The sequence below is a fragment of the Mesoplodon bidens genome (genome assembly GCF_964165515.1).
Source record: "Mesoplodon bidens genome assembly, chromosome: 10".
Taxonomy (NCBI): domain Eukaryota; kingdom Metazoa; phylum Chordata; class Mammalia; order Artiodactyla; family Ziphiidae; genus Mesoplodon; species Mesoplodon bidens.
In genome coordinates, this window is record NC_138172.1 from 82,564,616 (window position 1) to 82,576,826 (window position 12,211).

Below are 12,211 nucleotides of genomic sequence, written 5' to 3' on the forward strand. Positions count from 1 at the left end.
CTCTGGGTCTGGCCCTGGCCCTGAGCCAGGCCTGAGTCACGCTGCTCGCTCCCCCTCCTGCTGCCGCCGCCTCCCAGCTCTCCCCTCACCTCCGCACTGCGGCCAGCCTTCTAGCCGTGGGAGGCCCGCCCTGGTGCTGGCTGCTGCTTGTGGCCTTGGGCAGGCCAGAGTAGAGGGGCCAGGGGCTGCCTGTCCTGCCCACACCCTGCCGGGGCCTCCCCTCCCTCCCTCCACTGAATCCGGCGAGGTTAATTATAACTCTGACCTAAGTGCCCTGTGACACCCTACCCCCCCGGCCTGCCTGGAGACCCAGCAACCAGGTAGGGGAGAGGCCTAGGGAGGAGACTTCCTCTGCATGGGGGCGTTAGCCGAGGGGTGGGAGGTGCGGTGCTGGGGGAGGAGCCTCAGACCCTTCCCCTGCAGGTGTAAGTCCCTGTTGGCCTGAGAGGCCCTCAGGTTGTCTGGATGATTGAAGGGAGAGGGCGGGGAAGCCAGTTAAGGGGCCAAAGCAGGTGCCCGTGGAGACAGGGCCGGGCCTGCCCTGAAATCTCTGCTGCTTCCTGCTCTCTGGAGAGCCTTCTGTTCCCCAGGTCCATGTCTCAGCTATGCTCCCCACGGACGAGCCCCTGTTCCACCTGGGCCCCTCACTGCTGCTGTTGCTGCAGCTGCAGCTACTGCTCCCCCCCGCATCTGCCTTCTTCCCCAATATCTGGAGCCTCCTGGCTGCCCCCGGCTCCATCACCCACCAGGACCTGACCGAGGAGGCGGCACTCAACGTCACCCTGCAGCTCTTCCTGGAGCAGCCGCCCCCAGGTCGGCCCCCCCTTCGCCTTGAGGACTTCCTGGTGAGCGTCCCTGGGTCCGGTAAAATCCCAGGTGGATTCCCCCATTCTGGGGGACTTCTACTACTTGAGGGTCCTGCTTGCCCAGAGAAGGGACCCCACGCACACATTCCCTCCTCCCCTCCTGACAGCAACGATACCCAGGAGTCCTGGTCCTACAGTCGGGAGTCCCCCTCCTTAGGAATGTCCAGGATTGCCCCTCCCTTGTAGGGCCCAGCACCCTCAATTCCTCCCACACCCAGCCTGGAGTGACAGAGCTGAGGAAATGTAGGCAGTGGTCCGAGCCAAGGGGCTTCGCTGGAACCCCTGCCCCCTCCCACCCTCCCAGGGCCGCACCCTCCTTGCCGACAACCTCTTTGCCGCCTACTTTGGACCTGGGTCTCCTTCCCGGCGGTTCCGAGCAGCCTTAGGAGAGGTGTCTCGTGCCAATGCCGCCCAGGACTTCCTGCCGACTTCCAGGAATGACCCTGACTTGCACTTTGATGCCGAGCGGCTGGGCCAGGGGCGCACACGCCTGGTGGGAGCTCTAGGGGAGACTGTGGTGGCAGCCAGAGCCCTTGACCACACCCTGGCCCGCCAGCGCCTCGGGGCTGCGCTTCATGCCTTGCAGGTGAGGACAGAGTTGGGGGGTCATGGTCAGAGGGGTCTTCGTTTCCAGTCTTCCTGTCTCCCGAGTGGTGCCTCCTTAGCCATGCCTCCCCCTACTCTAGAAGGGGCTGGGGCGCTGCTTGCCAAGGCCCTGGGGCTATTCCCTAGTCCCTGCCTCCAAACTGGCAGCTTCCTGTGGTAACAGCCAGGAGGCATTGGCGGCTGGAGCAGGTGAGTGAGATGAGAGAGGACGGTGCTGAGGTCAAGAGGTGGGCCGTGCAGGCCACTGAAAGGCCTCTGGCTGGGCTCTGAGTGAGATGGGAAGAAACGTGGGAGGCTCCCACTTCGGCAAAGCTCTATTCTGGGCAAGGGAGAGAGCAGTGGAGGGGACTTGGGGTGTCTGAGGAGTAGCAGGGTGGGAGGAGGCTTTCAGGCTGGGGCACTGGGAGGAAGGGGAGTTAGGGCTGGAGACGGTGAGAACAGTGAGCTAGTGCTTCTTCCCCTTCTCCGTTCTCTTGGGACCAGGATTTCTACAGTCACAGCAACTGGGTGGAACTGGGGAAGCAGCAGCCACACCCTCACCTCCTCTGGCCAAGGCAGGGGCTGCAGAACCTGGCGCAAGGTACGGCCGGGACCCCACTGGTGAGGGTGAGCCCACAGAGCCGCCTCACATCCTGGGGTCAAATAGGATGCGACATGGCTTCATCTCTGGAACCACCTGTGCGGTCTCTCAGTTCAGCCAAAGGCCAGTCAGCTGCTTCCCCAAGGTCACGCAGCAGAGGACAGAGCCAGGACCAGATCTGCAGACGTCAGGGAGTTCTCTGTCTTTCACGCGGCTTCCTCCCCCTACTGGATCACACAGGGCTTTCTCTCTCAGTCCCCTCATCCTTCCAACTGAACTGTGACCCGGAAGCTGCCTCCTGTCTAGGACAGGTTCACTTCCTGTCCACAGCTCACAGAGGGCACACTCCCGTAGGATTGGTCCCCCCCACACTTCTGGGTTTTCTAGCACAGTCCCAGTCTCAAATATTAAGTCTCACTGCCAGCCATGAGCTCCAGGTTTTAGTTCAGAAAGCCTGGAAGGGTACCTGCAAAGGGTACCTATGGGCTTTTACCTTGTTCCAGTTGAGAGAAAAAGCTGAAGAAGTTCGGGTGGACAGGGATAAAGGTCAGGGGCAGCAGAATCTTGGGTGCCAGACCCTTGCCCTCTCTTCCCAGTGGGCGATCCTACCTGCTCCGACTGTGACGAGTGGAGCTGCCCCGGGAATTTGCTGGGCTTCACACTCCTCACCTCTGGCTACTTTGGAACTCATCCCTCCAAACCTCCAGGTACCAGACAGGAAAGACCCCAGAAGTAAGGGGAGAAAGTCACTTCCTCTCCCCTGACCCTCTCCCTAGGGACCTCAGTCCTGTAGCCCTTGTCCTATTTCCTATGGCATCACTTCTTGGAAGAAGGAGAGGATGCTGGGAGGGGAGTCGGTGGATGAAGGCCCACTGAGGTGGCCATGATTGTTGGGCAGGTGGGAGCAGCTTCTTACACTGCCCATAAGACTTCAGTGCCCGAGGGCAGCTTTTGGGGACTAACTGAGGGATCAGGGGATCCACCATGTGCTGTGGTAACTGATCATTCCAGATTTACTCCACGTTTGCCCTCTACAAAATATCCTAATTGTCTGCTTATCCTTTGCTGAGGAGTGAGAGGGTCAGGGCAGGTCAGAGAGGGCCTCGTTTTATTAGGAGGCAGTGGGTTTTTTACCTCCACCCTCCAGATCCCTTTCCCCAACCCAGGGAAATGTAGCCATGGGGGCCATTTTGACCAGAGCAGCTCCCAGCCACCACGGGGAGGCATCAACAAGGATAGCACATCCCCAGGCTTCTCCCCCCACCACATGCTGCACCTCCAGGCTGCAAACCTGGCCCTTCTGGCCTCCATCCAGGCCTTCAGCCTCCTACGAAGCCGCCTGGGAGACAGGGGTTTCTCCAGGTGAGTGGCCTCCTGGGATGGGCTCCTTGCTCCAGAGTTGAGAAACCAGGGGCTGGGGACAAGTGTGCAGGCCCTTCACTGTATCTCTGGCCTGCTTTCCAGGCTGCTGGACATCACCCCAGCCTCCAGCCTGAGCTTCGTCCTGGACACCACAGGCAGTATGGGCGAGGAGATCAATGCCGCCAAAATCCAGGCTCGCCACATTGTGGAGCAGCGACGGGGTGGCCCCATGGAGCCCACCCACTATGTCCTGGTGCCTTTCCATGACCCAGGTAACTGGGGTCTGGCCGGAATAGTGGAGAGAAGTCCAGGGCAAGGGGTAAATGCCACTGGTAGGAAAGAGGGCCTAATGGCTTCACTTCCATAATAAAACGGAGGCACCTCCTAGGGTCCTGAGTGAGTCTTCACTGGTACTTGTGTGCATTTAGGAAACAATCAGCCACTTCCTCCACTGCTGCCCACGTGACAGCACTTCCCGTCTGAGTTTCACCATTATGGTGCTTAGGCAGGTAGCCTCTGCTTTCTTAGGCTCCCACTCTAATAAGGCATTCTCAGTTCTCTCCATTCCTGTAGACAGAGGTTGGGGTGAAGCTGGGGGGTGGGCTTGATGGGTCCAGGCCTCTGTGAAACGTCTAAGACAGCTACCTACCTCATATTGCTTCCCCGCTAAATTAGAAGTCAGATCATCGGGCCTGGGTTGACCGGCACTTACTGTGTGTGCTTAGGCTGATCGTTTAACCTCTCTTTCCTCAATTTCATCATCCATAAAGTGGATTAGTACTTACCGTGTCCTGCCTATCTCCCAGGGTCAAAATGATCATCAAATAAAATTGGGATTGAGAATTCCCTAAGGGCAGGGTTTGAGTCTGATCTGCCTATATAAATCTCATAGTAGCTGACATTCAAAAGGGGTTTATCACATATCTGATAAAGGTACGAGTAAGTGAATAATTAAGAATTTAGCACTTATTATGTGTCAAAGCACTATTCTAAGATTTACAAAATCAACTCATTTAATCATCCCAATAACCCTCTCTGAGGTAGGTACTATTATTTGTCTGTCTTTTCTGTGAGGAAACTGAGGACCCAGTTTTTGTTGTTGTTGTTTTTTAGTTGAAGTATAGTTGATTTACAATGTTTCAGGTGTCCAGCAAAGTGATTCAGTTATATATATTCTTTTTCAGTTTCTTTTCCATTATAAATTATTACAAGATATTGAGTATAGTTCCCTGTGCTATACAGTAGGTCCTTGGTGGTTATCTATGTTGCCTTTTTTTTTTTTTTTTTGGCTGCGTTGGGTCTTCGTTGCTGTGTGCGGGCTTTCTCTAGTTGTGGCGAGCGGGGGGCTACTCTTCGTTGCAGTGCGCGGGCTTCTCATTGCGGTGGCTTCTCTTTGTTGCGGAGCACGGGCTCTAGGCGCGTGGGCTTCAGTAGTTGTGGCATGTGGGCTTAGTAGATGCGGCTCGTGGGCCCTAGAGCTCAGGCTCAGTAGTTTTGGCATACAGGCTTAGTTGCTCGGCAGCATGTGGGATCTTCCCGGACCAGGGGTCGTACCCGTGTCCCCTTAACCACTGAGCCACCAAGTAAGTCCCCCCAGTTGTTTTTTATACTTACACATATACCCAAAAAGGCCCACTCAGGACCACAGGAAGTGCCACCATTTTGTGAGGAAATGAGGTCCACTTTCCCACCAGAGGTACCTAGCCCCTGCCTTGTTCTACCCTGTCAGTATAAATATAAAGGAATATTATTATCTCAATACTTGTCCACTCAAGGAGCACAGCGGGGCCCCTTGACTGGGGAGATGCCCGTGGGTGGGAATGAGGGGAGCCCTCCTCTCACTTATCTCAGTCTCCTTTCTCCTTTCCCAGGGTTTGGCCCCGTCTTTACAACCAGTGACCCTGACAGTTTCTGGCAACAACTCAATGAGATACATGCCTTGGGAGGTGGAGATGAGCCCGAGATGTGCCTGTCAGCCCTGGAGGTCTGCCCTCCCCACCCCTTCCCTTCTTCTCCCCCCACCCCTTTCCAGGCCCCACCATCAAGGGAGCTAGAGCTTCCCTGGGACCTCATCCCTCCGCCCTGCCTTCAGAACCTAGTCCCACTCGCTTCACTCCAGGTTCCAGGGCCGTGTTGCCTCCTACTCTGCCCTCCCTTGCTCTGCCCATTCCCCTACTGCCGCCACTTTTTTAAAAAGTTATTTGGTTGTGCCAGGTCTTAGTTGCGGCAGGTGGGCTCCTTAGTTGCGGCTCACCTGCTCCTTAGTTGTGGCACATGGGCTCCTTAATTGCGGCAGGCGGGCTCCTTAGTTGTGGCATGTGAACTCTTTGTTGCGGCATGCATGTGGGATCTAGTTCCCTGACCAGGGATTGAACCCCGGCCCCCTGCATTGGGAGTGTGGAGTCTTATCCACTGCGCCACCAGGGAAGTCCCACTGCTGCCATTTTTTAACACCAGTTTTTTCCCTCCCCTGTCAGCTGGCCCTGCTGCACACACCTCCACTCTCAGACATCTTCGTCTTCACTGACGCCTCCCCCAAGGATGCCTTTCTCACCAATCGGGTGGAATCTCTGACTCAGGAGCGGCGTTGCAGAGTAAGCATAGCTGGTGGGACACTCAATGTTAGCTACCCAGGGATGCGGTAAACTGCAGGACAACTCTCATTACAAGGGTCACACTCACACTAGGGTGGTTAAACCAGACTTGGCTTGGGGGTGGGAGAAGTGGACCATGAATATAACATTTCCAGATCCCTTTAACAATACTAAAGTGGGAGGCCCTACCCTTAATTATGCTGAATTCTTATATGAATCTGCCCCCAATAAACCGTTTGAAGAACTGGAGATTTGGTTGCCAGCAATCCACTATGTGGATGACGTATGGTGACAGTTACAGGGAATGGCAGCTTCTAACGGAAGCCCAGGGGTTGTGTCATTGGGAGACCCGGCTGTAGCAGCCAGAGGGTAGACAGAGAATTTATCACCCATCATCAGCTCTGTAGAAAGCTTGAGCACAGGAGATCCTTATTTACAATGGTAGATGGCAAATAGAAACTTCAAGTACTGGCCTTTCTTCTGGGCACAGGTCACATTCCTGGTGACTGAAGACCCATCTAGGGTTCAGGGCCGACCTCGGCGTGAGGTCTTGTCCCCTCTGCGTTTTGAGCCGTATGAAGCGGTGGCGCTGGCCTCAGGAGGAGAGGTGATCTTCACCAAAGACCAGTACATTCAGGATGTGGCAGCCATTGTTGGGGACAGCGTATCTGACCTGGTAAGTGTGGGGGCTCAGCTCAGAACTGAGGGGACGATGGTGACACTGCATTTCTCTTTCTTGTAGAAGAAAGCAAATAGCTCCCATTGCTGAGTTGCCATTCTAGGCAGAGGGTGGGAAAGGAAGTTTCTCTCCGAGATCCACAGCTACCCACCTTCTACACTGCCACCCTCAGTCTTGGCCTCCAGTATTCTGTCTTCACGGCTACTCTAGGAAGTCCTGCCATCTTTTAAGGGGGGCAAGAAGTGGTTGCCTCATCCTTAATCCCTTGCCTCCAACTTTGTCATTGATCATAGCTTCATCCCTGGTCCTTCCTCTCTCACTGGTATCCCATGTGTTACTTAGTTTTTTTCTGTCTCTACCTTTCTTCCTCCTGTCTTTGTTCCCACCTCATTCCATGCCTTATCTTCTCCCCCATTTTTCGGTCCTGCCCCCTCAAGGTGACCCTTCCCCTGGAGCCTCCTGTTGTGGTGCCTGAGAGGCCACTTGTGTTCAGTGTGGATGGGCTGCTCCAGAGGGTCACAGTCCGGATCCATGGGGAGGTCAGCAGCTTCTGGATCAGAAACCCTGCAGGTACTTCCATGTGTGTGTCTCAAGGCAGAGGCAAGAATGGAGACTGGAGAATGAGGGGTAATGTACTAAGGGAAAGGAATTCTCCTGTGACAATCTCATGCCCCCAATACCCATCCAGGGGTCTCCCAGGGCCAGGAGGAAGGTGAGGGGCCTCTAGGTCATACTCGCCGCTTTGGGCAGTTCTGGATGGTGAACATGAATGACCCCCTGCAGACAGGAACCTGGGAGATCCAGGTCACAGCCAAGGGTACCCCCCGGGTGAGAGTGCAAGGTAAGGAGGGAGATATTCCTGGGAAAGGAAGGGGAGACTGCAGCGCTCAGAGAGCAATATCAGTCACGTTCATCTCTGGAAGGTCTCTGACTGCCTTCGCCCTCCCTCAGCCCAGACCTCCCTGGATTTCCTCTTCCACTTTGGGATCCCCATGGAGGATGGACCCCACCCTGGCCTCTACCCACTGACTCAACCAGTTGCAGGTACATCTGTCCCCACCCCTAACTTGCTTTGTGTATATATATAAATTATATATATAGCTTTTCATTGAGTTATAACATTTAATAAGGTGCACTAAACTTCAGTGTACAGCTGGGTGGATTTTGTATAATAAAAAATAACCGTCATTCAGTTCAAGCTATAGAACATTTCCAGCATCCCAGCACTCCCTCCTGGCCCTCGCCATCAATACCCGTAGAGGTAACCCCTTTTCCCCATCCATACCCCCAGAGCTAACCCCTATTCAAAGCTGTTCATGCTTTTCTCCCTGTCTCCAAACCTCACGCAGACCACTGTTCTTTCCTCCCCTCCCCTGTCCCAGGTCTCCAGACCCAGCTGCTGGTAGAAGTGACAGGGCTGGCCTCCAGAGGAAACCCTGGAGATCCTCTGCCGCATTTCTCCCACGTCGTCCTTCGAGGGGTCCCGTACGGTGCCGAGCTGGGCCGGGTGCCTTTGGAGCCCATGGGACGCCGGGAGCGAGGTCTCCTCGCTGCCTCGCTACCGCCCACGCTTCTGTCCACCGCGGGACCCTTCTCTCTGGAGCTGATTGGCCAGGACGGAGTGGGGCAGGGCCTGCACCGGGCGGCCCCCCAGCCCTGTGCTGTAGTTCCTGTCCTTCTGGAGGTGAGATGCCAGCGGAAGGTGCGGCTGCGGCTGGCGAGAACAGGGCCTGCTGCTCCTCCCCTGACTGGCCCTCCTCCGCAGCTCAGTGGTCCCCCGGGTTTCCTGGCGCCGGGCACCGAGGCCCCGCTCAGCCTCCGCATCGCCAGCTTCTCGGGCCCTCAGGATCTCGATCTTAGGACATCCGTCAACCCCAGCTTCGCTCTCACCTCCAACCTCTCCAGGTGAAGCCCCTGAAACCCCCTGCTCCCTTCTTGTCCCATCTTTCTGTTCCCAGGGCATGGGATCTGGTACTCGCTCCTCTGGCTCTTTCGAATTGGCGCTCAGATTCCTCGCTCCCCTCCCACCCTGCGCTTGGCTCCACCCCTTGGCTTTCGGCTATTCAGAGCCTGCGGCTTCAGCCGGACTTCGGCATCCACTCCCCAGGGTTCGCCTGGAACAGAACGAGTCCGCCTGGGGGTGCCTGTGGCTGAAGGTACCAGACACAGCCGCCTCAGACTCCGTGGTGATGGTGACTGTGACCGCGACGGATCGAGAAGCCAGCACTGTACCCCCGACCCATGCCTTCCTCCGGCTCCTGGTGTGGGGCCCCGCCCCGCAGGTGAGGTGCCCCCACTTTCCATTGCAGGATAGGCAGGGTGAGGGGAGGGCGGTGCAGGCTTATTTGGGTGCAGCCACCCTGACAGCCTCTCCCTCTTCTCCCCAGGACCAGCTCCCTGCCCCTGTCCACTCGACTGACCCTGTCCTCACAACCACCAGCCCTGCCTTTCATCTTTCCACCTTGGTGACTCCAGGCAGGGCTGGGGGAGGGCTGGTGGGCAACCCCTGGTGGGGCACAGTTGGAGCCGTGCTGCTCCTGCTAGGCCTGGCCTCCTGGTGACACACTAGCCCCTAGAGGGATGGGTCTCCGGCACTGCCATCTTGCCCCATTGGTAAGAAGGTAACATGGGCCTCCGGACCCTACCTCTCCCAGGTGGGATGGAGGTTTTCCTTCTCATGCACTTGTCCCTTCCAAGATTGGGATAGAGGGCATTGGGTTTTCCCACAATGCACTTTCCCTAACCCTTGTGGGAAACAAACGGGACTCATTTTTGGAGAAAGTTGCTTTCTATTTCTCTGTAGCATCTTTTTTATTTTTTGGCTGCGTTGGGTTTTTGTTGCTGAGCACGGGCTTTCTCTAGTTGCGGCGAGCGGGGGCTACTCTTCCTTGTGGTGCATGGGCTTCTCGTTGCGGTGGCTTCTCTTGTTGCGGAGCACGGGCGCTAGGCGCATGGGCTTCAGTTGTTGTGGCTCGCGGGCTCTAGAGCACAGGCTTCAGTAGTTGTGGCACATGGGCTTAGTTGCTCCGCGGCATGTGGGATCTTCCCGGACCAGGGCTCGAACCCGTGTCCCCTGCATTGGCAGGTGGATTCTTAACCACTGCACCACCAGGGAAGCTCTCTGTAGCATCTTTATTCCACTTATTCATGCTCTCCCAAGCTCACGTAGAGGGGAAGATACATGGGGCAGTGACTAAGATTGGAAGTGGGGAGGAGGGTACCCCACCTCCAACCGAAGTGTTATTTATAGAATTGCTTTTATTGAAATTCTGGAGATGCTTCTATTTTATTTTTAAAATTCTGGAGATGCTTATATTTTATTTTTGTATTTAAAGTTGAAGGACAGTGCCAATAAACACGTCTTCTCCCCAGAGGGATTTCAAAGAAAGATCACTTATGCACATCATGTAGGGAAGAGTGAGAGCGTAAGATACCAAAAAGATGAAATGGAAGTTTTCACGAGTGGAGAAGAAACTTCACAGCAAGATGTCAGGTTTCAGCTGACCCTCCACCTGGAGCCATTTAGCTATTGAGTCAAGAAGCAGAATAAGGAGGCTGGGGGTTCTGACTCAGCCTTGCCAGCACAACTGAGGGGAACCAGAGGACACATTAGACACGGGTAGGGCCCCTCTGTCCATTGGGGCAGCCTGGCTGAGCCATCTCCCCCTTTGGCTGAGCGACTCCTTTCTGCTGCCTTGACACCACCTGGAGGAGAGGAGGGAGACAGTCTGGTATGTCCGTGCCCTCCCTCCCGCTGAGGGCCAGGGCTTCTGCCCTCCCTCCGACTCCTCTACTGCTTACCTGTTGCTGCCACACGTTCTGCTTCCTTGGCCTTCCCTTCCAGTCCTGGGTGGCGCAGGAACTAGCTTTGTCCAGGGGATGCGGGGAGAACTGTAGGGGGTGGAATTTGCTGTTTTGTTAGACCAGTGCTGACCCCAAGTCCCCTCTTTACCCCCACACTTCCCAAGGGTAAACTAAAAACAATAAACTCACCTTCCCCTGAATCAGATTCTGCAAACAGATGTTCACCTTTTGAATCTGGGCAAACTGGGGGCCACCAGGCTCTGAGTGTAAATCTGTTGGAAAATTCTAAAAGGAGGAGTTAGAGGCAGACAGTGTGGTGAAAACTCGAGTACCATCTGCCACTCTTCTCCCATCACCACAGGTCATTCCTCTCCTCCATCTGGATCCCCTCATCCCAATTCCCTGCCAGGCAGGTGGGAAATTCCAGTACTCTCCACTCCATCTCTTTAATAGTCCAGATCCTCCAACCCCCTCAAATAGCATAGTACCCACTTTCTCTATTCTTTGGATCCTCCCTGTCCATCCCTGACTCACTGGAACAATCCAGACCACTCCCCCATCTCCATGGAGTGAGCCAAACTGTGTCCCTCTGAATGGAATGCAGACCAGCCTCCTCTAGGCCCAACAATGAACCGACCTAACACTTGGTGGCATCCTGTCATTACAATGCTGCTTCCAATTGATGAGCCCTGTCCATTAACTCCTGCCTTTCCAGGATGGTGTCAGGCTGTGTCCACATGTCCCTGCTACCCCTGCCCCCACATACCATGGGTCAGCCCCATACCTCACCAAGGGCCCCCAGATACAGCTGCTGTTGCTGGGCCTCCCTCAGACGGCCCTCATACCAGGCCTGGCTGTGCTCCAGCAGCTCCAGCCCCTGCCACAGGGCATCCTGTTCCCGCTCCAGAGCCTGCATCCTCTGCAGCTGAAAAAGGCAAGAAGCAGAGGCTGACTCACTCCACAGCAGGGTTCTGGGCCACGCTTGGCCCTTACTCTTAACCCGTGGCTCAGTTCACTATGTGGTCACTGAGTGTGCGCCCAGACTGGCCACTGAGGACCTGGAGGGCAAGGGAAAGCAAGGGGCTGAACTTACGAGTCCTCAGAATTGAGTGGAGTTGCAGGAGACTGATCTAGGGAGAGGGGCTTCCCCGGGGCCTCTTGCGGGACTGATACTCACCCAGAGGAAGAAGCGCTGGGCCCCTGGGTCTTGGCGGCTTGTCTCCAGTGGCAGCAGCAGAACCGTGTAGGGGGCCTGCACCAGGGGCAGCCCACCAGGACCCCGGCTCCCCATGGCTCTGAGGTGGGAAGGGTGGAGCCACACCCACTGGTGCAGGGCTGGTCCCTCCCTTTCCCCCCGGCCTTGCACCGGTCCGGCCTAGTCTTTCAGCCTCCCAGAGCCCTTCCTGCTGGGTCTGTCTCAGGCTGAGGTGTTCCTACTTTGAGGGGAAAGAACATCTCCCTTGGGCTCCCGTCTTCTCATCTGTTTCTGTGGGGTCTGTTGAAGTGGCTGGTTCTCATGAAGTCCCCCTGGGTAGACCCCGAGGGCCTCCCTCCAGCAGTGATACTTTATTTCTAAGGAGGCGGGGCAGGTCCCTCTGTGGCCTGCTGCTTCCTGTTTCATCTCTTTCCTACTCTCTTGTTCTGTTTTGGCTCGTCTAAGGAAACAGTAACTTTCTCCAAAATAAACTTTATTACTAACATGAAACAAAATTTCCAGGGA

At 55.8% G+C, this 12,211-nt stretch overlaps 2 protein-coding genes across 4 annotated transcripts; one reads left to right on the forward strand and one right to left on the reverse strand.

Moving 5' to 3' along the window:
• The first annotated feature begins 52 nt into the window (after positions 1–52).
• VWA7 (von Willebrand factor A domain containing 7) lies at positions 53–9,255 on the forward strand. Of its 2 annotated transcripts, none has more exons than XM_081245358.1 (17): positions 53–320; positions 574–845; positions 1,171–1,452; positions 1,956–2,052; positions 2,649–2,759; positions 3,219–3,414; positions 3,517–3,686; positions 5,286–5,398; positions 5,892–6,008; positions 6,499–6,684; positions 7,125–7,257; positions 7,376–7,528; positions 7,639–7,731; positions 8,070–8,371; positions 8,453–8,592; positions 8,795–8,969; positions 9,075–9,255. In XM_081245358.1, the coding sequence occupies exons 2-17, from the start codon at positions 606–608 to the stop codon at positions 9,246–9,248; spliced, it is 2,682 nt and encodes an 893-aa protein (XP_081101484.1). In that variant the 5' UTR covers positions 53–320; positions 574–605; the 3' UTR covers positions 9,249–9,255. The 2 variants fall into 2 exon arrangements, with proteins under 2 accessions (XP_081101484.1, XP_081101485.1); XM_081245359.1 differs by having other exon boundaries at positions 591–845.
• Positions 9,256–10,259: 1,004 nt separating this feature from the next.
• SAPCD1 (suppressor APC domain containing 1) lies at positions 10,260–11,795 on the reverse strand. Of its 2 annotated transcripts, XM_081245364.1 has the most exons (5): positions 11,669–11,795; positions 11,276–11,416; positions 10,681–10,776; positions 10,489–10,578; positions 10,260–10,392 (listed from the first exon to the last, which is right to left on the reverse strand). In XM_081245364.1, the coding sequence occupies exons 1-5, from the start codon at positions 11,780–11,782 to the stop codon at positions 10,297–10,299; spliced, it is 537 nt and encodes a 178-aa protein (XP_081101490.1). In that variant the 5' UTR covers positions 11,783–11,795; the 3' UTR covers positions 10,260–10,296. The 2 variants fall into 2 exon arrangements, with proteins under 2 accessions (XP_081101490.1, XP_081101489.1); XM_081245363.1 differs by having other exon boundaries at positions 10,284–10,578.
• Between the last annotated feature and the right edge of the window lie 416 nt (positions 11,796–12,211).

Coding starts and splice junctions, on each gene's coding strand:
- VWA7 (XM_081245358.1), top strand. CDS start 606: ATGCTCCCCACGGACGAGCCCCTGTTCCACCTGGGCCCCTCACTGCTG. Junction 6,685..7,124: donor GGGACAGCGTATCTGACCTG/GTAAGTGTGGGG, acceptor TGCCCCCTCAAG/GTGACCCTTCCCCTGGAGCC. Junction 7,732..8,069: donor ACTGACTCAACCAGTTGCAG/GTACATCTGTCC, acceptor CCCCTGTCCCAG/GTCTCCAGACCCAGCTGCTG.
- SAPCD1 (XM_081245363.1), bottom strand. CDS start 11,782: ATGGGGAGCCGGGGTCCTGGTGGGCTGCCCCTGGTGCAGGCCCCCTAC. Junction 11,417..11,668: donor CCCAGCGCTTCTTCCTCTGG/GTGAGTATCAGT, acceptor TGCCTTTTTCAG/CTGCAGAGGATGCAGGCTCT. Junction 10,579..10,680: donor AGAATCTGATTCAGGGGAAG/GTGAGTTTATTG, acceptor CACCCCCTACAG/TTCTCCCCGCATCCCCTGGA.